Below are 25,432 nucleotides of genomic sequence, written 5' to 3'. Positions count from 1 at the left end.
TTGGATGGAAAACTTGTGAAGATTTATTATGTTCTCCTAAGAAAGCCATGATACTGTTTTCTCATGAAATACCAAGTAACTGGCTCCTTCCAACATCTGTTGAATATTTAGTGTAAGAACGGAGGGAGGTTTGCCAGAGCCCAGGCAAAGCGGCATATCATTTACAAGGGGGGTGTGGGTGGGGTGCAGTAACAAAGCTAGTATTTAGAGAGCACTTACTGTATGCAACTAAACACTTTATGTGTATTAACACACATAATCCCCACAACAACCCCGAGGAAAACACTATTATCTCCACTTTACAGAGCAGGAACAGGCCTGCCCAAGTTAGTAAGTGGCAGCCAGCTCCAAACTTAACTTTCCTGGCTCCAGAGCGAGGTTCCTACTCATCAGGACGTTTTCTAAAATTGTAATGTCGACAACAAAACGTCCGACGCATAGAAAAGAGAGATTTCTAACCTGCCTGAGGGTTGAGGAAACGTTTTATGGAGGGCTGACAGACGGAATCTTCAAGGTCAACCAGTGGAGAAAGGATATGGGCAGAAATAGTCTCGGGGGAAGGAGCCGCCTGACAAAAAGAAGCAGTAGCTTAGGTATCAGCCAATCGATGACAGTACACATGGGAGGCCTCGCCAGATCCTTCAAGGTCCTTGAGGACTAGGCCCCCCCTTTCTGTAAGTTACCGGGGAGTAAAATTCTCAAACTAGCATGCGCTCATCCCTTATTTTCTGCAGGGTCTCCCCTGCCAGCGCTCAAGGCAGAAAGCACTCCCAGGTTTCTTCCTGGGGAAACACTGAGTGGAGATGGTCAAGGTCACCCAGACTCGGGTACAGCGTGCCCAGGCGGACCACTCGAGTTCTGCGCCCAAATGCCGGGGGCTTGGCTGTCAGCCCTGCCTGGCCCGCTCCGGAACGTGAGCACTGCGGGGGCCTGGCGGGTACAACCACCTGCTCAGCAGGTACAGGAACACCTGTCCTCTGCAACTCCCACGGGCGGGCCACTGCCCCAGGTCTCCAGGCGCCACAAGGGCAAGGAGCCTGTCCTCTGGGGACTCGAGCCACGCGCAACATCCTCATCACCCCAAGGAATAAAAGCCTCAGCGATTGGAACAAGCTATGCCAATCACCCTTGTCCCCGCCCACACCTCCTCCGGTGTAAATCGCACTGGTTGCATCATACGAGCCTCCGATAAGATCCTCTTCTCGAATTGGCTAATAGAGACTTGTCCCGCCTAACCCATCTTCGCCGGAAGGTTGTGATTGGCTAAGCGCGTTGCCAAGTTCCGGACGCGGTTCGGCCATTGGAAGCCGCGGGCTGTCCCCGCCCGCCGGTGAAGGTGAGAGTCTCCTCCGGTCACCGCGCCCCGCACTGCGCCGAGCGGCTCTGGGCTCCCGCTGGACGTCTCGGCAGATCCCGTCGCGATGGCGCCTCCGTCAGTCTTTGCCCAGGTCCCGCAGGCCCCTCCAGTTCTGGTCTTTAAGCTCACTGCGGACTTCCGGGAGGATCCAGATCCCCGCAAGGTTAACCTCGGCGTGGGAGGTAAGGATGCACTGCCCTGGAATGCGAACAGCATGGAGAGGGGGACCGTGGGAGGAGCCGAGGCTTACTTTGGTGCCTCCCCGAGAGGGGACCCGGGAGAGAAGGCTGGGATCACGAGGGCATCCACCAACCTACCCATTTTGCAGATGGTGATACGGAGTCCTTGGAAAGAGGCAGTGTGTTCAAGGTCACGCAGAACAGGTGTAGAATCTGGGACACAAACGTAGTTTTTCTTTTTCTCCATCCTGCGTTCTTTATAGTCCACGTTCTAAAGGAGGGAGACTTCTAATAGCTTTGGGGTCGTGGTCAGCCGGCAAGTGGGAAGTGAAAGAGCTGTTAGCCTAATGGAGCTGTGGTCTGGGCTGAGTGAGCAGCGGGTACCAGTTAGGAAGCCTGTCAAACCACGTGGGAGAAGATCTAGGTTTGGTTTATTCTCAGAATGGAGCAGATGCAGCCCAGCCCAGGGCCCACACATCTGGGTTTTCATTTCCTGATCGTTTTCCTTGAACCAGTTTAGTCTTCTAAGGACGTTGGAAAGTGCCTGACTCTCCTTTTAACTCGAGCCTCCAGCGACTTGGTTATAACTGTCACTTTGATGTTGGAAGCTCACGGAGTTTGGTTTGCATTTGCCCATAGACAGAGGCCAGCCAAGAGAGAAGAGTGAGTAGATAGATGGTGACGGATCGAAGTCTCTAGAAGGTTTGAAAGAAGAAACGGAGTTGTTCTGTAGCCAAGGGTGATGTGAAGGGGATTCAGAATCAAGATTCTTATAGGAAATGTGTGTACATAACCCTTTTAACACACACACACACACACACACACACACACACACACACACTTTATCAAGGAATAAGAGAGGGGCGAGAGAAAATCCTGAAGTCCTGTTTTATTGTGGTGAGTGGGCATAAATGACATACATATTTTCTCAACTTTTATATGTGTTTGAAACGTCTCAAAATAAAAGCATTAAAAAGTCAGTATTAGTTGTCCCTCCAAGGGAGGGAAATAGGATGTTTTTAGCAGCCAGCAGAACAGGAGAAATGCTACTTGTCTTGAATAAAAATCAGAATGCTCACTATATAAGCTCTGTTGAAATCCAGTCCAGAACCTCCAAGTGTTTCTTTACAGCCTAATTTATATAGAAGAACTGAGGAGGTTGATTGCCGTGGCCCATCTTACAGGGTTTTTTTTGCCGAAACTAAATGCAGTCACGGGCTTTGAATGAGGCCTGGTGGATAAGCAGGAGTTACATAACTGTGGCTATTTCTGTTGTTGTTTTGGCATTTCTTTGAGTGGGTCTCTTAAAAGAAGTTGAATAAAAATTATCAGCCTAAGAACTGAGACGTGAACTAGTTGCTGACACTGGGTCAGAAATAAAATACTCACGCACACCAAAACCTCTCTGCTCTAGCATCCAGTCCAGACAACCCGAATCAGTCATTGCTCAGACACCCATCTCAGCAGTGACATGCTTGCCTTTTGTCACTTTTCCCGGGAACCTAAGAACATGAGCAAGCGAGATGTGTACATAAGTGTACTTCTGCCCACAGCAGTTCTGGGAGTTGTTTTCTGGCTCTCCTGTTTGCAAGGAAGGAGGCTGAATTCAGCCCAGGAGAAAGTATAGTTTGACCCCTAGATGGAGGAGCTGGGATGCTAGCCAGGTCTCAGGCCCTGGGTCTCCGGCCTCGTCTCTGCTTGGGATACTTTCAGTTGGCCTGGGGGTAACCAGTAACCTGCAGGGAGAAGAGGCAGGAGCCCTGGGTGCTTGGCAGCGGGGTGCTCTAATGGGGGGTTACTTGATGCTTTTGAAGCTGAGGTGGCACGAGGTATCAGGACTGAATGACCATCAGAATCTATCAGAAGTCTACTCCAAGATTCCCTAGCACGCTCTGTGATTCTGTTAATACGGTAATTCTACAGTGTGGGGAAATTGTATTGACCCCATCAATTAACCGTGGAGTGAAAGAACAGCCGTGTGTGAAGTGTGATATATAAATGAAAGGTGCGGTATGTAAACCTATATGGTCATTACTGTGACCTGTTCTGTGTGGGTGACAGATGGCAGATAGGAGTCTAATCAAAACAGTAGAATAAACGGTCTCGTTCTGCATTTATATGCCCTGTTTTACTTACACACATATTCCAGTGCACTCTTTATAAAGGAGATTGATTAATTACTGACCTTGAGAATAATGCTTCCTCCCAAGGTCAAAGGTAGTAGAAGGTCCCCCTCTCGTTTCTAGTGATGCTGAACAGTTTTAGAACAAACTGCTGCTGTATCTCGTTAGCTGGTTCCCACTTGCAGATAGTTTCCCCAGAGATTTTTCTTCTTGCTGGAATGATTCCAATAGTTTTCTTGTCATTCAACAGAGCAGTGTGTCATATTTTTTCACTGTGAAATGTGATGCTTATGGAGTTGGTTGCTTCAGTGTTTCTCAAGGCCGCTGTCTGGAGACCTTTAAGGACAGAGAGACACAAGTCCAGCCTGATGCAAAGCCTTTCTTTCTCTCTCTCTTTCTTTCTTTCTTTCTTTCTTTCTTTCTTTCTTTCTTTCTTTCTTTCTTTCTTTCTTTCTTTCTTTCTCTTCCTTTCTCTCTCTCTCTTCCTTCCTTCTTTTTTTTTTTTTTTTTTTTTTTTTTTTGGTTTTTCGAGACAGGGTTTCTCTGTGTAGCTTTGCGCCTTTCCTGGAACTCGCTTTGTAGACCAGGCTGGCCTCGAACTCACAGAGATCTGCCTGCCTCTGCCTCCCGAGTGCTGGGATTAAAGGCGTGTGCCACCACCGCCCGGCTCTTTCTTTCTTTCTTTCTTTCTTTCTTTCTTTCTTTTTTTTCTTTCTTTCTTTCTTTCGTGTGTATGTGTGTGTGTGTGTATTGTGAGTGTGTATATTCATGTGGAGGCCAGCTGTTAACACTGCCTTGCACTACCTGCTTTCTACCTTTTTTTGGGGGACAGTGTTTCTCACTGAACCAATGCTCACTGACGGCATGACTAGCTGGCTAGTGATCTCAGGGATTTGCCTGTCTCCTCTGTAGCACAAATTCTAATTGGTCTTATTAATAAAAGCCCAGAGCCAGATATCGGGGTAAGTGCTGAAAGATCAGAGAAGCAGAGCAGCCAGCCAAAAGGGACCTGAGCTCCTGCCTTCTCCTGCCTTATATTCTTCTCTCTGCCAGCTCTATCACTTCCTGTCTCCACATCCCTAGTGCTGGGATTAAAGGCGTGAGATCCCAAGGGCTGGGATCAAAGGCGTGTGCCACCACTGCCTGGCTCTGTTTCTCTTAGACTGGATCAGTCTTGTGTAGCCCAGGGTAGCCTTGAACTCCTGATCTTCCTGCTTCCTCCTCCCAAGTTCTGGGATTAAAGGTGTGTGCCACCACTGCCTGGCCTCTATAGTTATCTCATGGCTAGCTCTGAACTCTGATCTTCAGGCAAGCTTTATTTGTTAGATCACAAACAAAATATCACATTTCCCCTTTTTGTCTAAAATAGAAAAAGATAACCAATATAAGAAAGACTATATACAATAAATACAATAACTATATACCTGAGCTTTAGGCGACATGGCCATGCCCAGCTGTTTATGTGGTGCCTGGGATCTGGTCAGGTTTCATGTATGTGTGGTAGGCACTCGGTCGACTGAACCATCTCTCCAGCCTCAGTCCTTTTTTTTTTTTTTTTTTAAATGTGAACGTATCCTTCTTTTGGTCTAGTTAGTTTAGTAGTTATTTTCAGTGTGGCATTTTCTCTCCTTAGATGTTATTTGTTGGTCACATGAGCTGTATCAGGTGTTTCTCAGAGCACAAGGTGGAGAAGGGTCTCAGGGGCGTATGTTCATGGGCTCTTGGGTGTGGACGGGTGAGGGAGGTGGAACCCTTAGGAGGAGATGAGGGCGATAGTTGAATCATTTAACTCTCTGGTCTTCCTTTCTGCAAAGCAAGACTGCTGGGTCTGCTTACAGCTTGTGTGACTGCCCCAGAAGCTTACTCAGGAAGAAAGACCATGGTTCACAGAGCAGAGCTCAGCGGCATGCTGATAAGAAGGCTCCTGATAAAGTGTTCTGTGCTGAGTGCTTCGGGATTTCCTTAGGTATTGCCTATTAAAGTCAAAAAGAAGCCGGGCGGTGGTGGCGCACGCCTTTAATCCCAGCACTCAGGAGGCAGAGCCAGGCAGATCTCTGTGAGTTCAAGGCCAGCCTGGGCTACCAAGTGAGTTCCAGGAAAGGCGCAAAGCTACACAGAGAAACCCTGTCTCGAAAAACTTAAAAAAAAAAAGAGCCAACCAACCAAACAAAAAAACATCAGAAAGGAAGCAAGCTTTCATTGAACTCAATAGTACCAGCCTAACTCTTTGGCAAATAATTTCTGGCCTCAGTTTCCTGATTCCTAATACCCATCTATTTTGTGGTTTGTTAAAATAATTAAATGAGAATAAAGAAATGTGCAGAGTATTTAGTAAATCCTTGTTATTACCATGGCTTCACTTTCCACTAGTGTCTATAATTATGAGAGCTTTCCATCCTGGGTCTCCTCTCCTAGTACCCTTCTTCTTATTCACCATATGTTTTGGGTCTTCATCAGCTCCCCCCACGCCCCCACGCCCCCACGTACCCACTCATTATCTAGACTAGATAGATGAGTATTGGGATCTCCAGCAACCCTTTCCCTGGTCCCGCCTGTATGCGTTGGGTCGTTGGGTTCTAGTTTTATGCTTCCTCCGAAGTCCGTCTGTGTATCTTCCCTGGTCTTCATCACCATCATCCCTGTCTTATTTCAGCTCTTCATTATTTCTCTTCTGGTTCCTTTTGGGAGCCTTCTGACTTAGCTGCTTCTCTCAGTCCTCTGGAGTCTGTTTTCCATGGTGTCACACAGAGGATTCTGTTAAAATGTAGAGCTGCTGATGTCACTGCTTTTGAATGTTCCATTACAACAGAAGATCCTTGACTGTGAACTCGCTGCCGGTCTTCCACATAGCCTGCTCCCTGCAAGGCAGAAAAATGCAGAGCCTCAAACGTCTTCTGCCATCCTGTTCCTCCCTGCCCAGCTATCCCTTGGACTGGAATGTCCCTCTTCCCTTGTCCACCTTTTAAACCCTTCTTTATTCCCGCGTCATCCTCGCTAAGAGCTTCCCTGACCCGTTGTGGAGAATTTAGGCCCAGTGTGCTGCTGTGTTTCCTAGAAGACAGAGGAAACTCGGTGTCGCTTTGCCTAGCCAGGGCCTGGTGTAGGCAGCAGAGCTTGTTGAATGATGATGAGGGGTGGGAGGAGGAGCAACAGGAACCACACAGAACAGGAGTAAGAACTCCCCAGCCGAGAGGAGCAGTGGCTGTGTGGAATGCTTGCCTTCCGTGCTCCAGTCATTCGGGAGTAGTCTACAATCTTGCTTCACCAAGATAGCAACACCCTAGGGTGGGTCTGGAACTGAACCTGGGAGAAATTGGGTGACGAGAAGGTGAGAAGGGAGCTGCTGAATTGGGCAGTTTGCCTTTTTTCTCACAGAAGTTAACAGTGTCTCTCTCCAACCCCCTCGAGCACTGCAGGTTGGTTTTTGTTTCGTTTTTTTTTTTTTGTTGTTGTTTTTTGTTTGTTTTAGGGTTTTAGAGTATATAGCAATGGTAAGAACAGCAGCACAATGGCCTTTTCTTTCTTCTGCATGTTTTACAATAACTTAGAATGACATTCTTGTAAATATTAACATACAGCATAGCTGTGTTGTATCTTGTATGTAATACCCAGTCACAGATCTGAAGTTGATAGGCCTGACTTTTCTAAAAAGGCTCACATTTGGTAAGTCTGTTTGGTATCCTTTCTGTGTGGTCTAGACATGCATCCGTTCTGTGACTTCTGGAGCCCTCTTTTGAAATGGCCTTGAGCGGTAGGGCTCTCTCCCACAAGAGACCATCTCTCTAGAATTGTCTCTCTGTAACATGCCATCCAGTTTGATCAACTCTTCTCGCCAGGACTGACGTAAGTTCTACATTTCCCAACATGAAATGGCTTTTCAAAAGATGACGATTTGGACCTTCACAGTAGTGACATCTCCTCTAAAATCAAGTCCCCCAGAGACTTTGACAGTGACAGCCTTGGGATCTGACTAGGTGATCTGGGCCAAGAGCTCTATACATCTGAGAAATGTATCAGTGCGTAATGGAAACGTCACTGGCTTCCAAACTGGGTCAGCCGCTCCCCCCCTTACAGCCTCTGGTTGGTGAATCAGTCTCAGAGTATGATTCATAGCATTCCAATAACCGAACTAACTCCCTTGAGCAAATATAAAAAGTTTACTTCATCAGGAGGAACCTGATTTTTACCTATCAGAATAGTTACTGACGATAAAAGATAGTCATAAAGTATGTTCATAAAAAAGCCGCATGTTAAAAAACCCTGTGATGACGTGATCCATATTTTATAAAAGAATATACATACTGGCACTAAAGAGAAGGATGTGTATTCATGCTCCTATATTGGAATGCTGAGATTGTGTTCTTCATTGTTTACTTTTTGGCTAATCTAAACTTCTTACAGTTAATGTGCATTGTTCAGTAAAGTCACCCCAAAATATGAGTTTCTATTTTTTAAAGACAGGGACTGATGTTGGACAGAAATGAACAAAATAAAATGTAGTCAGAATCAGTATTAGAATTTGGTCTCACCTCAGGCATAGGATTGTTGACTGATTTACGCATTGGAGAGTTAAGTGACCCCCGTCGGCAATCAGCTCAGAGAGATTACTGACGAGGGTCAAGGCCAAAGCAGCTGCTTGCTGAAGCTGCAATCCAGCATAACTTTAGAGTAGTGTAGGAGGAAATCAGAAGTAGGAAAGATCAAAGTGGCCCAAGGATGTGCTAAACACACTAAAATGTTGAAGAAATGCTTAGAAATGTACTATGTAACCTGATTATATGCCGTGAAGTAGATAAAATGGGATCAATGCAAGGCAACGTGAGGCAGTGGTGTGTATGAACAGTGAAAACGGTAAACATCAGCGGATTTCAAAATACACAGAGAGGACAAGGCTGTTTTTAAGTGGGTCCTTGGTCATTGTGTAACCGGTTGCTGGACACCAGGCACAGGACATTGGCTTCCTGTGTGACATGCTTCTGCATCTTTGGGACAACAACGAGGCAAATGTTCTTTGATTTTCTCCTTCTCTCTCTCTGTGTTTTTTGTTTGTAGGTGCAGAATTTTTGGCAAGTAGTTTCAAGCCAGATGTGTCCAACCTTTTGACATTGCAATATGACATTGTCATTGTCTACAAACCTGTTGGGCGATGTCCATAGCTATCCTGGGACACATGTAGACTGTGGGCTGCAGTTTGGACACACCTGACTTAGACTTTTCTGGAACTCTCTTGGAGGCATGGTTATAGAGCGTGATTGTACTCTTGGTATCAGGGGCATTCAGAGATGGTTGCAGTTCATAGACATCTCCCTCTTTCACTTGGCCAGTGTCTGTGATGTCCCAATTTTATATCAGTATTCTAATTCTGGAGATCACATTAAAAGCTTTGTGATCTGCGAGGGGGAAAAGCAGGGTTGTCCCCTGTGGCCAGCACTAACTCAGGACTTGGCCCAGCAAGTGAATGCTCTTTGTTGTTTCTGTCTCTATTCTACTTTGGCTAGAAGGTGGAGGAATTTTCTCTGTTCGCAGAAAGCAGTGGAATTTTCGCTGTTCGCAGTTCCAAACTTCCGGCTTGGACGATGCCTGAGATTCATGTATATCTCTTTTCCCGTACTCAGCATACCGCACGGATGATTCTCAGCCCTGGGTTTTGCCAGTTGTGAGGAAGGTAGAACAGAAGCTTGCTAACGACAGTAGCCTCAACCACGAGTACCTGCCCATCCTGGGTCTGGCAGAGTTCCGGAGCTGTGCTTCTCGCCTCGTTCTTGGGGACAACAGCCCAGCTCTCAAGGAGAATCGGGTGAGTTTGGTATGGATGGTTTTTGTTTAGGAACCATAAATATTAAAAAAAAAAAAAAAAAGATTGAAAATTCAACTTGAAGGTATTGAATTTTGTCTTGAGAATTGTCAGAACATATATTTTTGTTATTTATTTATTTGAAGGCAAGCTGACCTCTTTTAAATTTATTTATTTACTTATTTTGTATGTGTGGGTATTTTGCTTACATGTATGTCTGTGTTTCATGTGAGTGAGTACCTGGTGTCCAAGGAGGCCAGAAGAGACATTGGATTCCCCTGGGACTGGAGTTGTTGCAGATGGTTGTGAACTGCCATGTGGGTGTTGTGACTAGAACCCAGGTCCTCTGGAAGAGCAGCCAGTGCTCTTAAGGACTGCGCCATCTTTCCAACAAGTACATTTTTACTTAGTGTGAGCAGATAACGTGGCCATATCCAGAGCTCAGCTTCACTTGTTCGCTTTTGTCCAGTACGTCATCGTTAGTTGCTGGATTTGAAGTAGTTAAAAGGAAGCTAATGGAATCCGAAGAATCTGGGGATACATAGACTCGTCTCTGCCATTGCTTTTGGCCTTAGGCAAGTTATTTACCTACTTGGTTTCTGTATCTTCATTTTAGAAAGAAAATAATTTGCAGCTCATCATCCCACTAGGAATTCTCTGAAATTATATGCAGAATTTTGTTTATTTCTGGGGAAAAGTTTCCTTCATTTTAACCAGATTCTTAAATCTGGTTAAATCTGTGATCCCTCAGTATTCAAGAACCAGAATTCTCTGGCCTTTCTTATGTTTGGTAATTCTTCTAGCCTTTCCCTCAGAAGCTCCCATTTAACTGCCTGTGTTACAATTACAGACACGTGGAAGAATAGTGTGTTAGAAGTGGACATTGTGAGGTAGGGTGTATATGGTAGGAGGTGGTGGTGTAGAGATTTGAGGAGGAGGGAGACCCTGGAGGCTGCAGATGGGACCTGAGCTGAGTTTGAAGAATGTGTACAGCCAGCCAGGACTCTGACGCTCAGCTCTTGCCCTATATTAATCAGTGTTACCTTCCAGTTTGTAAACTGGACCCTGGGCACACCATGCCAAGCCATTTACATCAGAATCTTGGAGGGGCACAGCCCTCTTTTCTCCCTTTAACCCCAATGGGATTATTTTGATAAAAAGTGCACCCATCAACTCCAAAGTACCTCCGGGTTTGAAAACCACAAAGTAGAGAAATAAGAAATCAGTAATACTGCTCTTGGGACAGGAGTGTGGGGAGTGGTCCAGGGACAGAGGTGGACAGAAGCAAGTCTAGGTGTATAGAGACTTGCCTAAAGACTAAAGTTTGTGCAGGGGTTACCTAATGAAAGTGTTGTTTGAGACGGTAAACCCGCTGGGTAGGCGGGAGAGGGAAGAGCAATAGTCCGGGTAGGTGTGATGCAACTGAGCCAGCTGCCCTTGTTACCTCCCAGGCCACGTGGTAATGCAGGTCACGGTTCACACATCGAAAGGACCGTGTTTGTGGACTCATTTGAGGTGTTCCTCACCTGTTGTTTAGAGCAGGTTTCTCCTCTCCAGATGCCCTGATAAGCTGAACTGAGGCAAGGTGAAGTTAAGATTGGCACATGCCTTCCTACACGTGTCTTGAGCGGGAGGCTCTGGTCAAGGTCTTGGAACCCAGCCCACTGATTAGACAAGTACTTAACCATTTGGACTAGGTTTCTGTGGAAGGCTTTGACTTGCCTCAGGGAGCTGAAGGTGTGGGATATGAGTGTTAGCCCTGAAAGTCCAGTGTTTCCCCAGACAGAAAATGGACACTCTTTAAAAATATATAATAGTTTCATTAATCCTTTGAGAATTCCATGCGTTGTATTTTGATTATACTCATCCCCGTGTCTTTCAGATCCATTCCCCCAACTCTAACATTGTGCCTTTGTCTTTTAAAAGATAATCGAGTCCACTTTTGCTGCCCATGTGCTCATGGATGTAAGGCCACATCCACTGAAGCCTGGGGCCAGCCATGCTACCTACCAGTGGCCACAGCCTTGAGAAAAACTGACCTTTTCTTCCTCCAGAAGCCATCAGCTCTCAATAGGTGCTCACTTAGGGGTGGGGGTTCATGAACTCCTTCCAACTCCATGCTAGAATGTTGACTGGTGTGGTCTTACGTGGGGGGGGGGTGTGTGTGCTGTCATGTCCGCTCCAGTCCTCCCCAGCCTCTTTTTTTATCCCTCTCTTCAGCAGTCCCTGAGCCTGGTGTGTGTGTGTGTGTGTGTGTGTGTGTGTGTGTGTGTGTGTGTGTGTGATAGATGTCCTATTTGTGACTGAACACTCCACTGACATTTACACTCTGCAGACTGTGTGTGTGTGTGATAGATGTCCTATTTGTGACTGAACACTCCACTGACATTTACACTCTGCAGACTGACCAGTTGTAGACAGTCTTAGTGAAGTTTGAAAGTGAGAGACTGGGAGTGGGTCCCTGGCTCTGCATACGCCATCGATTACTTAGTTGGGCTGCTGTTGGCAAATGAGAGGCCACGTTGGGGAGCTGTTTCCTCCAAGAAGACTGCATCCTCACACAGTTACTTTGCTGGCAGTGTTCCTCTAAAGTCCGTGGACCTGGGTTTTGACCTCTTAGGACTACTGTAAGAACCTGGGCTGGGGTTCATGGCCTTGACCTGGGAACATAGCCTTGGTCTAGTTCATCTACACTGTGTTTTGATTACAGAACTTTAACTATTAGTCTTTATGGCATCGGAAATGTGAAGCTCCTGTTCTGGGGTAGTTCCCAGAAGCTGCATTGCCAGCTACTCCTGAGAGCTGAGCTTCTCTCTGTCCTGGAAGTTCTCTCCATATCTTAGTTCAGCCCGCCACCAGCTCGTGTAGAGGCTTATAATAGCCCCGTTGACCTCCTGGCCTCTAGTCTCCTTTTCATTTCAGTACATTTTTCACACTACGGTTAGAGAGATCTTCCTTATGAAACGAGCCAATTGTGTCAGCTGCTTCCACCCTCCACACCGTGCTCCCCCACACCGTGCTCCCCACAGTGTGCTCCCCCACACCGTGCTCCCCCACACCGTGCTCCCCCACAGTGTGCTCCCCACAGTGTGTTCCCCCACATTGTGCTCCCTCACACCGTGCTCCCCCACACCGTGCTCCCCACAGTGTGCTCCCCCACACTGTGCTCCCCCACACCGTGCTCCCCCACAGTGTGCTCCCCCACAGTGTGTTCCCCCACATTGTGCTCCTTCACACCGTGCTCCCCCACACCGTGCTCCCCCACAGTGTGTTCCCCCACAGTGTGCTCCCTCACACCGTGCTCCCCCACAGTGTGCTCCCTCACACCGTGCTCCCCCACAGTGTGCTCCCTCACACCGTGCTCCCCCACAGTGTGCTCCCCACACCGTGCTCCCACGTGCTCACACCGTGCTCCCCCACGCCGTGCTCCCCCACAGTGTGCTCCCCCAGTGTGCTCCCCCACAGTGTGCTCTCCCACAGTGTGCTCCCCCACACCGTGCTCCCCCACAGTGTGCTCCCCCACAGTGTGCTCTCCCACAGTGTGCTCCCCCACACCGTGCTCCCCCACAGGGTGCTCCCCCACAGTGTGCTCTCCCACAGTGTGCTCCCCACAGTGTGCTCCCCACAGTGTGCTCCCCACACCGTGCCCCCACACCGTGCTCCCCACAGTGTGCTCCCCACAGTGTGCTCCCCCACAGTGTGCTCCCCACAGTGTGCTCCCCACACCGTGCTCCCCCACAGTGTGCTCCCCCACAGTGTGCTCCCCCACAGTGTGCTCCCCCACAGTGTGCTCCCCCCACCGTGCTCCCCACACCGTGCTCCCCCACACCGTGCTCCCCCACAGTGTGCTCCCCACACCGTGCTCCCCCACACCGTGCTCCCCCACACCGTGCTCCCCCACAGTGTGCTCCCTCACACCGTGCTCCCTCACACCGTGCTCCCCCACAGTGTGCTCCCCCACAGTGTGCTCCCCCACACCGTGCTCCCCCACAGTGTGCTCCCCCACAGTGTGCTCCCCCACAGTGTGCTCCCCCACAGTGTGCTCCCCCACAGTGTGCTCCTTCACACCGTGCTCCCCCACACCGTGCTCCCCCACAGTGTGCTCCCTCACACCGTGCTCCCTCACACCGTGCTCCCCCACAGTGTGCTCCCCCACAGTGTGCTCCCCCACACCGTGCTCCCCCACACCGTGCTCCCCCACACCGTGCTCTCCCACACCGTGCTCCCCCACAGTGTGCTTCTCCACGGCTGCCGGCAGAGTAACCAAGTGCATCCCGCCATTCTAAGGGTGTTGCTGTTCCTCAGCCCCACAGGCTCGTCAGGCCCCGGAACTCCGGCCTGGCCGTTCCCTCTGTGTAGAAAGCCCTTCTCGCTTCACCAACTCTCTGGTCCCCACCTCCGAGACCTTCAAGACCTGACCAAGGGTCACTTCTGTGCTGAATCGTTCACTTTCTCAGGTGTGGCCAGTTCTTTATGGTCTCTGAATTATGGTGTGACTGTTTGCTGTCTGGGAATAGCAGAACTCACTGTGTTCTAACTATAATGTCTGATTAAAAAATATTTTTATTTTATTTTGTATGTGTGAGTGTTTTGCCTGCATGTATATGTGAGCTGAATGGGTGCCTGGTGCCCATGGAGGTCAGAGGAATGTTCCAGTTCCTCTGGAACTGAAGTGTAGGTACAGGGAACCGAAACCAGGTCCTCTGCAAGGGCAGCAGCTGCTGAGCTGTGTCTCCAGCACCCTATAATGTCTAATTTTATATGGCTTTTTTCCTGAGTGTGTGATCCTGGCCAGGGATCACGGCTTGCTTATTTACTTTGCACACATTGCACATTTAGATCACGGGACTTCTGAGAGTCTCAGATGTTTGAGTTAGTCATTCACTTGCTCGTCAGAAGGGCCAGACACTAGACGCTGCTAGTATCCATCCAGCAGTGACTGTGCAGGTGGCCACACGGACAGCCTTTGTTTCAGCTTACTGTGTAAAAGTTGACGGAAGCTGTAGAAAGAGGAGAGGGAGGGTGCTAGCCATGGGGGAGGGAGGGAGGCTGGATTCACTCTTTACTGGAGTGGTCAGGAGAGGAGGAGGAGGAGGAGGAGGAGGAGGAGGAGGAGGAGGAGTGGAGACAAGACATGAAGAGTGAGCTGGAAGGCAAACAGTAACAGTATCTTCCTTCTACAGCGTTCTTTTCCAGGGTTACTATGACCAGGTTCCTCGCCTGTTTTGAAGGAGCCCAATTTCTAGGACTCTTGCTGCTTCTTATTACTTGTCCATTTTCAGACTTTAGGACTGCGACAAAATGTCCATTTTCATCTCCTCCCGTAGAGCAGTGTCAACATAGGTAGGAGACAGGTTTCTCTGGGTAGCCCAGGCTGTCCTGGATCTCGCTCTGTAGCCCAGGCTGGCCTCGAACTCAGATCCGCCTGCCTCTGCCTCCTGAGTGCTGGGATTAAAGGTGTGCACCACCAACGCCGGGCTCTCTCTCTCTCTCTCTAATTACATGGTGCTGGGGATTGAACCCAGAGCTCTTCACATGCTAGGCAAATGCCTTACCACTAACGACATCCCCAGCCTCCTCCTTTTAGTTATAGACTTTTCCACGGGATCCTTTTGTGATCCTTACTCTTGTAGACATATTAGACAACATCCAATTTATGTCGTTTCTCTACTGAAGGAGTTATGCTGAAGCCTAACTAGAATTTGAAGGGTCAAATCAAAGAGGTAGACGGTGTGACATAGGACAGAGTGACCAGATCCGCAGTGGGAAGACCTCATTTGTGCCCACCCACGACCCTAACCATTTATTTCTCTCAGTCTGTTTCCTCATTTGTCAACTGGGGACATAGAATTCATTTTTTGGGTATGTGCGGCACAAATAAGACCCTCTATGAAGGTATTTTTGTAAATGGTAAAAGTGGGTTTTTTAGTATTGCCCATGTTAGGACTCTTTAAGCTGAGAGGAAACTGAGGAAGGGAACGAAGAATCTACCTGCCTGTCATCTTTGTTAGGGAGGACACATTACTGAGGATTAATAAACTGCATTCTGGAGCTCAGTGGAGTCAGCTGGACGTACGTTTCCAGGACTACCACTAAAAGGAGTGATCTTGGGATGGGTGCCTAAAGGAAGGGCTCCGTTCCAGGGTGCACACTGACGTGGCCTAGGTCCTTCCTCTTCCTGTGTTCAGAAGGGAAGTTCCTCCTGGAGTCAGGACTATGAGCTCAAACTGGCCCTCTGCTCACTGACTGGTGACAGAGCAGGGGCTGAATCTCTCACCTTTGTTCCTCTGTGTCCTCACTTGTGAACACAAGCAGGTAATATAGGACCTTGGGTACTTGTTGGAAGTTTTGATGAACTCATACGTTAGGGGATTTGCAAAGAACAGGCACAAAGTAAGTACTCATTATTGTCTTATTCTTGTGACTATTAGCTAATCTCACCATTGTCAATCTGTGACCCCAAATCTCTCTCAGGTTGGAGGTGTGCAGTCTTTGGGAGGAACAGGTGCACTTCGAATCGGAGCTGATTTCTTGGGGCGATGGTACAACGGTATAGACAACAAGATCACACCCGTCTATGTGTCGTCGCCAACCTGGGGTGAGCCTGGTAGCTGTGGGAGAGGAGAGCAGAGCATCTGGGAGGGCTGGCCTCAGGACACTCAGTGACGGCGTGGAAGGTGTAATCCATCCCTGGAAGGCGGCTCGCGCGGGGAGCCTTTGGGCACTGGATTGCAGCAGCATCTAGAGAAAGCTGCTGCTCAGATTTCAGCCAGGAACACCTTTCCCCAAGATTCTTGCATTTCAGTCTGTGCTGAGGGCATCCGCCATAAAGGCGGATGCAGGAGGCGGCACCGTAGGCTGCGAGGCTGGAGTTCTTGTAACTGGTTTTACTCGTTCCTGGTACTCTAACTCAATAGCCAGCTAGCCTCTACAGCACCCAGTGGACGCGGAGCCCGGGGGCCTGAGGCTCACCTGTGTTCCCTCTGATTACGCCACCACCTTGTGTTCGTAAAAGCTCTTAACATTTGTCCCTCTGCTTTTCAGAGAACCATAATGCTGTGTTTTCCGCTGCTGGTTTTAAAGACATCCGGTCCTATCGCTACTGGGATGCAGAGAAGCGAGGGCTTGACCTCCAGGGTTTCCTGGATGATTTGGAGGTAGGTGGTATAGAAGAACAGTGTCAGGAGCAGTAGGGGAAGCTTTTGGATCCGTTGATAAGTGGGATTCTGAGACCTTTTCTCCAAATCAGATAGTGCATTCTGGAATAGCGTGCAGGGAATGATCTGGTAAGAGAGAGAGGGGAAAGGCTAAGACTGTGGTTACTGTTTGCCCCTTTATTGTGACCATGTCCTGCCGACCACCTCCTGAGCTCCCTGCTCTGTCGGAGCTGATGTCAAAAGCTTTCTTATTTCCAGAACGCTCCTGAGTTCTCCATCTTTGTCCTCCATGCCTGCGCACACAACCCAACCGGGACCGACCCGACTCCAGAGCAGTGGAAGCAGATTGCTGCTGTCATGAAGGTAACTGCTTCTCCGGAGCATCTCTGTTAAATAGGATGCAGGGCTTCATTCTAGGTAGTTGTTATTGCCTAATTATTTAAAGGCAGCGCTGCTTATTGAAGGGTCTGAAAAGCAGAGAGAAGTCCAAAGAAGAAAATAGATACTAACTGTAAATCATATTACCCCAACAGGCACCAGTAGTGTTTAAGTGGGTGGAATATTAGGGTTTGTGTGGTTTTTAAAATGTATATATGTTTTACAGAGGTGGAATCATTTTGTTAATACTATTTTGCAGCATTTCCCCCTTTTATTTCTTTATATACACACCATTTAATGTTTTACAGCATCACTTTTCATAGTCATATGATCCTTTCATGGATATGCCTTCTTGGGGATTGAGTAAATCAGTTGAGGAATATTTAGGTTTCTTTCAGATTTCTTGGATATATATATATATATATATATATATATATATATATATATATCAATGTTTGTATATATCAATTTACATAGTAAAACTTTATCTCTTTAGAATTGCTTTCTAGATGAGAGTTTCTAGCTTAAAGTGTATATTTCTATCAGCATGCTTGTGGGATACTTACTAGGCAACTCTTAGGTATTGGGCACCATTGGGGTCTGGTAGTGAACATAGCAGATCTAGCCCCTGCTCTGAAGAGCACATAGCCTGTTTGGGAAGAACAGTACAGTGTTAGAGCAACTTTGATAATGTGAGATGCTGTGTGGGTGAGGTCTGTGGGGAGCAGATTTTATTGCTAGTGATTAGCTAAAGCCTTTCTGGAAGAAGTGGTCTCCGTGCTGAGTCTCGGAAAGGAAGAGATGAGAAGACATTGTCGGGAGGGAACTGATGGAAAGCTGGCGGATAGAGGGGGGTCAAGGCCACGGCCCCACCCAGGCAGACAGCATGTCCATTTAAGGAAGTGAAGGACATTTTCATTATCGCCTGGAGTTCTGGGGGATCAAGGGAGGGCAAGTGATGTGTCTAGAGAGTAAATCGGGCTGACCCTTAAGATCACCCCGATATCACGGTGTGGAATATGTCAGAGGGAAGCTGGATGAGGTGGCTGGGAGAGAAGTTCGATGTTGCCAGCGTCCGAGAGGGCGTTCGTTACTAGCCACCAGATGAAGTAGGTGGTGAGGGGGAAAGGGAGATCCCAGCAGCTCCGCAGGAGACTGGACCGGCGGGAATTAGGTGCTAAGATGTGGGGAATGAGCTGCAGGATTTGAGCAAAGGTACACTCGGGCTTCTGGTTTGGACAGTTCAGGAGAGGGAAGAGGTTTGTGCATTCAGTGTCAAAGGCACAGGTTCGGCATGGGGGGGGGACTTTGAAGAGATGAGGTCAATCTCTTGGAGAGCCTGCTTCATCTTGACTAACTGGTAGGGAAGCTCTGAGACGAGGAGGCCCTGGGGTTGCCAGACCTCAGTTAGCTTATCATACTAGGAATTCCTGCAGAGGGATCCACGGACACAGGGCAGTATCTCCAGAAATCAGCCCTGCTGGCAAAGCAGGTGGACTGAAGTGGTTGTTTCCAGCTTGCTGTTCAGTGAAACAGAATTAGATGCAAAGTGGCAGGTGGATAAGTGAATGCATCCAGACAAGACCTACAGGGAAGGTTCAGGGTAGAACTTCCTCCCAGGCGCCGAATGGGGAAGGAAGGGCCCGCGTCTGAGGCTGCTTCCCGAGGACGTCCTGCCCTGACTCGCTTTCCTTCCCGACAGCGCCGTTTTCTGTTCCCCTTCTTTGACTCAGCCTATCAGGGCTTTGCATCTGGAGACCTCGAGAAAGATGCCTGGGCCGTTCGCTACTTTGTGTCTGAAGGCTTCGAGCTCTTCTGTGCCCAGTCCTTCTCCAAGAACTTCGGGCTCTACAGTGAGTGCTTTCCGGAGGTGCAGCCCTGCCTCCCTGCCTTTCAAAGCCGCGTCAGCTGCTCAGCCTGGCCCTTATCTTCTCCTCAGACGAGAGAGTGGGGAATCTGACCGTGGTTGGAAAAGAATCGGAGAGCATCCTGCGGGTCCTTTCCCAGATGGAGAAGATTGTGCGAATCACTTGGTCCAATCCTCCTGCCCAGGGAGCCAGGATAGTGGCCTCCACCCTCTCTGACCCTGAGCTCTTTAAGGAGTGGTAAGGGGCTTGAATCCTGATGTGTGAGGGTGGGAATGCAGAACTGAATTGTTCAGTTGCGTTTGCCTAGGTCTTGTCCTTTTATCGTGGGAGAGGCAGAACGCTATTATTTTAACCTCTCTGAAATTCAGGCATTTCCATAAAGTGGGACTGGTACCCATGTCACGTGTGTGGTAGCACAGCCTCTGAGATGTGGAGTAGTCCTGCAATGTGATGGATCTCGGTTCTTCATTCCTTCACTGTCCAGTCTTCCTTTCGTAAGCTGGAGGACAGGAATTCCCAAAAGGATAGACTGTCCGTCTTCAAGGCAGTGTGACCATTTTGGGGTTCTCCCTTTTCTTCCTGTGCATATACAGGATAATGAAATTTAGCTTATAGATAGACTAGACATAGTAGAAAAGGCTCGTGATAATAACTAATAAATGGAGCCATGATAACATTATACTTCAGTCTTAGGAAATCTTTACTTCTGGAATTTTCCACTTACAGTTTTCTGACTGGGGTTACCTGAACATAATTGAGATGACAGGAAGTGAAATCATAGATGAGGGTGAAGACCTGTATCTTATCTTATTTGAGAAGACCATGGCTTTCATGTAATGCTGTTAGATCAATTAGGTCTAATGGAGTACATGATCCTGTTGGTATCAGCACTCCAGTGAAGCCTGAAAGGGATGTTAGTGTATTACAGCCTGGGGACCGTGGAGAAGCTCTGGGCTCGATCGGTAAGCACAGTGCTTGCCGGCTCTTCCTTATGTCTGTGTCTCTGCTGTTAATCCATCTGTCCAGAAACACAGGACAGGAACCATAATAGGCAGGTCGTGATCTCATGGTAAGCCTTCGGTGTAAATTTCAGAATGGTTTGCTTTTTGATTTAGGTACAGGGTCTCTCTATGTGGCTCTAGCTAGCCTGGAACTGTAGACCAGGCTGGCCTCAAACTCACAGAGATCCTCCTGCCTCTGCCTCCCCAGTGCTGGGATTAAAGATGTGTGCCACCACTGCCTGACTAAATTACAGTTTTTAAACCCGTGTGTTTCTGTGAACTGTCTTCATCTATGTGAATGGGTGTTGATACCAGTGTCCATGCCTCAGGACAGGTAATGTGAAGACAATGGCTGACCGGATTCTGACTATGAGATCTGAACTCAGGGCACGGTTAGAAGCCCTCAAGACTCCTGGGACCTGGTCTCACATCACTGAGCAGATCGGAATGTTCAGCTTTACTGGGTTGAACCGTAAGTGCCCCCAACCCCTTGAGTGCGTGTATGCACACGGATGCAGTAGTTCTTAGCCAGCTGCTGCCAATTGGTCAGATGCCACGGTGGATCAGAACAAGTTAGGGTGTCTCAGTCGTTATCTCCTGAGCTACTCAAATCTCAGGAGCACTATTGTGCTCTGCTGTCCCCACCCATGACTTTGGTATTTTCATTTTTATGGGTTAGAAAGTGGCTCATAGCTAGCTGGGAAATTTCAGGGTTTATAACTCGGATCTTTAATTTATAATCAGTTTCTCATAAATTGTCAAGTGCCTTTGGCTTTACTTTAATCATTTACTTTAATCATAAATACTACGTGATTGCTTAGGTACCAAAATTATTATTATTTTTTTAAGATTTATTTATTTATTATGTACACAGAAGAGGGTGCCAGATCTCATTACAGATGGTTGTGAGCCACCATGTGGGTGTTGGGAATTGAACTCAGGACCTCTGGAAGAGCAGTTGGTGCTCTTAACCTCAGAGCCATCTCTCCAGCCCCCCAAAATTATTATTTTTGTTGTTGTTGCTTTTGTTTTTTTCAAGACAGTGTTTCTCTGTGTAGCCCTGGCTGTCCGGGAACTCACTCTGTAGACCAGGCTAGCCTCGAACTCACAGAGATCCACCTGTCTCTGCATTCCGAGTGCTGGGATTAAAGGTGTGTCTCACCACTGTCTGGCTTGGGACCAAAATTCTTAACAGGTCTTTTGCAGTCTCCAGGTAGTGTCTTCAAAAAGATGTTGGAAAGTTTTCATAAATTTAAAAGTTGGATAGGTAGTTGGGATTAAAAGCTGATTGGGAATCTCGTGGGCATGATTTTGGCCAGCTGTCAGCAGAGCTCCCTTATGATAGAGGAGCTGATTATTTAATGAGTAATTTCTGAGCCCCTGCTGGACACCGCTGTGAGCCTGGTGTAGGAGTGGCCGCTCACCTGTCCTCCTGGGGGTTCTCGAGAGGGATGGATATGTGCTGGGTTCTGTTGTAGGTGGGAAACCAGAAGCTCTAGCCAAAGGTCATGTCAGTCTGTCAGAGTGCTAGTTTGAAATGGGCTGAGAAAAAAAAAAAAACGAAGGAGATAAATAGAAAGATGTGATCAAGGTGGTACTACAGACCCTCTTGAACTACTTTGTGTTGAAATGAGGCTGCCTCAGAAAGCAGTGAATGGCTCAGTTAGGTATAGGTGTCCTCACCATTAGAGAGTAGAGAATTCCTTGGTTGAGAAGTCATTTTTGTGCAGTCGTAAAAGTAGTGATACAGAAATGAGCATCTCCTAAAAGGGATATCCACAAGAAGGGATAGCCCCACCCTAAGATAGCCTTATTCTACTACTATTCAGAGTAGGAAATGGTTTTATTGTAACTTGAAAATTGGTAGGAATACACTTGAACCTGACTATTCTTAGCATGTGACATCACTCATCATTTTTAAACAACAGTCCTGTGTTTTTCTTCCCCTCATTTTTCTTAAGAAAACATACAGAGCCAGGTGTGGTGGTGCACAGCCTTTAATTCCAGCACTCGGGAGGCAGAGGAGGGTGCTGAACTTTTCCTATGCTCTATCTGTGAAATGGGGATGATAAGGTTGTCACCAAGAATACTGAAGTGCTTAGAACACGGTCTGGCATCCTGGGTTTGCCCAGCGACCAGTGGGATTTTATTCTTCTATTACATGTCTTTAACGTGCTAATTAAGCAGAAATCTGCTAGGATCCTGTCACGGTTTTGCAGTAAACCAAATCACCGTAGTGATTGTAGGATTGAGGAAGAGCAGCTTGCTCTTCCTTTTCCACTTTTCTATGTGGTGCCTGGGCGCCATGTGTGGACGGATTTTCTTTGAGGTGCCAGCTCACAAAAAATGACATGGAGACTTATTAATTATGAAAGCTCGGCTATAGCTTAGGCTTGCTTTTAACTAGCTCTTATAACTTCAGTTAACCCATTTCTATTAATCTACATGTTGCCACATGGCTCATGGCTTTTACCTCTTCTCCTGAATGTCCTGCTTCCTCTCCGTCTCCTTGGTATCTCTCTCCTACCTAGATTCATCTCTTCTCTCTCTCTCTCTCTCTGCCTTAAAGTCCTGCCTAACCTCTTCCTGCCTAGCTATTGGCCATTCAGCTCTTAATTAAACCAATCAGAGGGTGCCTTGGCAAAGACATATCTTCAGTGTACAGAAAGATTATTGCATCCAGGGAGGCTGAGGAGTAAATGGGGATCTGACGGTCCTAGGTCACAGGGTCTGGGTAGTTCCTCAGCCTTTTGGTTCATTCACATGTCATTTATCAGTACATCTCGATGGGCTCCTGTCAAATGTATTGTGACATGAAATACTGACTGGAGGTCATTAGATGCTCAGGTCTAAGCAGCTAGACTGGAGGAGACACAAAGCTGGCGTTGTGTAACCAGTTTTCCCTGTCAATGTATTGTCCTTACGTCTGATGGTTATTCTTGAGAGGGCTGTTCAATGTGCAAGACCCAGTTGGGAGGTAGTCCCAGATTCAAAGCTACCCTTCTGTAGTCAGATTGTGAACATCCTGAAAACTGAACATTAAGTACTGAGAAGAAGTCTTTCCAGGATCTAATAAGTAGTTTTTATTTGTTGATTGGACAAAAGGACAGAGTAATCCTTTTGTTTAGCTTGTCTATGTCAAAGAGGGTAGATTGCAACTGTCCTGTGGTCTCTGAATGTCCACTGCTCAAGTCAGCATGCTGCTCTCCTGTCTTCTTCACAGCCAAGCAGGTTGAATATCTGGTCAACGAGAAGCACATTTATCTACTGCCCAGCGGTCGGATCAACATGTGTGGCTTAACCACCAAAAACCTAAGTTACGTGGCTTCCTCCATCCATGAAGCTGTTACCAAAATCCAGTGAAGAAACACCACGTAGTCTGTGCCACCAAAGCGGTTCTTTGTCCCGTCTTCCCTGCCCGCTCGAACCTAGTTGTACATGTCCTGGATTAGAATTGACCATGGTGAGGCAGCCACTGTCTAGCTGGCCCCACGTGAAGAAGACTTCCTGAAATGAGCCGGGGGCCGGGGATTGGAGCCGTTTGGAAGCCAGAGCAAATCAAGGTTACTTAAGAATAAAAAGTACTTTGCGATGAGATGGAGTTAGCTTGCCTTCCTCTAGCATCCTGCAGGAGTGCTGCCCATGGAACCATGGACTTCTGCATGTTGCTTGACTCTGTACAAAGTCCAGTCCCAAAGATCAAGTTGTCCGAGGAGCCGGGTGTGACTGTGGGTGTCGGCTGGGGCATTAAAACTCATCATCTCCACCCAAGTCTCTTGTCTCCCTGATCTTTCTGCATGGTTGTGTCCCTTGTCTGAAACATGAGTTTATTTAAGGTAACTGTGACAGATATTTACATCATGACACACAAATGGATATACATATTTAACTGAAATAAAAGTCCCACTAAATGGTACTTGCTCTTGTGATGTGTAGCATATAAGAAAATGTGATATTTTCTTAGTTTATTCTGTTGTGGTCTGTTTCATTTAAAAAATAAAAACGCTGATCAAGACACATGGAATTGAGTTTGTGTTCCATTAATGAGTTGTGACCCACAATTTAGAATGAAGGCTTTAGAGGGATTCCCTAGTGGCTAAAAGAAACCAAACCAAACTAAACCAAAATGTGTTCTTGAAATATGAAGTTGTAGTGGACTCATGGCTGTGAGTCCATGTTGCTTTTATGGGTTTATCATTCAGAGGACGCCATGTTCTTAAGAAACTGGGATGATGTCATTTAGAGCAAGCCTAGAATACCAGCCCTTCCCGGAACAGCTGGAGCACCTCCTGGCATATTGGGAAAAAATACAGATGCTTAAACACGTCACAATTTCCCGAGTCCAGGGACTCTGCAAATGCTGGTTGTGGAAAATTGTTGCGGCTGTCTTACTTTAAACAACAGAGTTACCACTTGGGAGTTTCAGAATATTTCAAAGTGGCTTTTCAGTATTTCCTGGGACTCCCGTGAGGTATAAAATCCTATAGTTTTCAAGATGATTGGCTCCTGGAAGTCACCAGGTCCAGCCCCCCTTCCCTAGTGAACAGTTGGCTTCATGTTGTCCCTGACTCACCCGCCTCTCATCTGGGTGTGGTGAGGAAGTCTTTCCAAGCTTAGCAAGGCACTCTAGTCTGTTAGTAGTGCTTTGGGTTTAAAAAAGCTCTCTTCCCTTGAGCGAGAATCTGGTCCACTTGTGTTCTCCGTTCCTTTCAGGCGTCGATCTATTGGTACTGAAACGGATGGCCGCCTACCTCCTGGAGGCAGCAGTGCTAATTTTGGCTGGCTTTCCAGTGCCAACCTCTGCCTCCCTCTCTCATCACTGCACAGATCAGCTGGCACTGACCCTGTAGGTGCGCCTGGGCTGGTGTGGGTGTGTTAAGCACAGGTTAGATATTAGCTTGTCATTTCTTTGTTTCTGTTTGCACCTTTTATTAACATTGTTCTTCCAGATGTAAGATGCTGTCATGAGTAAGGGGAGGCAGTCACCCCGGAATGAGTTTTCTGTCATTCTCCCTAGGTGTGGCTTAAGCCACCAGGCGACAGTACCTTCACTGGGGTCAGACTTGCTTGTTGAGAGCCCAAGAGTCTTGATTTGGCAGGAGAGATGTCTCAGTGGGTTAAGATTCCTTGTGGCTCTTACAGAGGACTGGGATTTGGTGCCCAGCACCCACGCGTGGGTGCCTCACAACTGCCTGCGATTCCAGTTCAAGGGCATCCGACAACCTCTTCTGGCTTCCAGTGGTACCCACATAGACTAAGGCATGCACATAAATAAATCTTTAAAAATATATTCTCCATCACTTGATCCAAAATGTAGTTCTACTCAGGAAACTTTTACTAGGAGGTAGTTAATTTTTCTTGTTAGGGAAAAGTAATTTTTCTCTAGGGGAAGTGCTAAAACCATTAAAAATAAGGGACTGTTCCAGTGTGCTAAAGATGCTTTTAGAATTAAAAAAAGTCAAGTGAGAATTTTGTGTTAATTGTGTATTTATATATCCCTTGGTTAGTGTGTCTTATACTGTGTCTAGGGCTCTGGATGTTGGGGAAAGCTGTAGGACCTCTCAGACATGGTGCG

At 47.5% G+C, this 25,432-nt stretch overlaps 1 protein-coding gene across 1 annotated transcript; it reads left to right on the top strand.

Moving 5' to 3' along the window:
- Positions 1 to 1,275: 1,275 nt before the first annotated feature.
- Positions 1,276 to 23,881, top strand: Got1 (glutamic-oxaloacetic transaminase 1). Its single transcript, XM_028888847.1, has 9 exons — positions 1,276 to 1,539; positions 9,275 to 9,456; positions 15,928 to 16,051; positions 16,498 to 16,610; positions 16,869 to 16,973; positions 18,691 to 18,841; positions 18,928 to 19,093; positions 20,187 to 20,329; positions 23,081 to 23,881. Exons 1-9 carry the CDS (start codon positions 1,422 to 1,424, stop codon positions 23,218 to 23,220), a joined length of 1,242 nt encoding a protein of 413 aa, XP_028744680.1. The 5' UTR covers positions 1,276 to 1,421; the 3' UTR covers positions 23,221 to 23,881.
- Positions 23,882 to 25,432: the final 1,551 nt, after the last annotated feature.

The sequence above is a fragment of the Peromyscus leucopus genome, chromosome 1, assembly GCF_004664715.2.
Source record: "Peromyscus leucopus breed LL Stock chromosome 1, UCI_PerLeu_2.1, whole genome shotgun sequence".
Taxonomy (NCBI): domain Eukaryota; kingdom Metazoa; phylum Chordata; class Mammalia; order Rodentia; family Cricetidae; genus Peromyscus; species Peromyscus leucopus.
The sequence above is the reverse complement of the archived record's forward strand: the minus strand, read 5'-3'. Positions and strand labels throughout refer to the sequence as shown.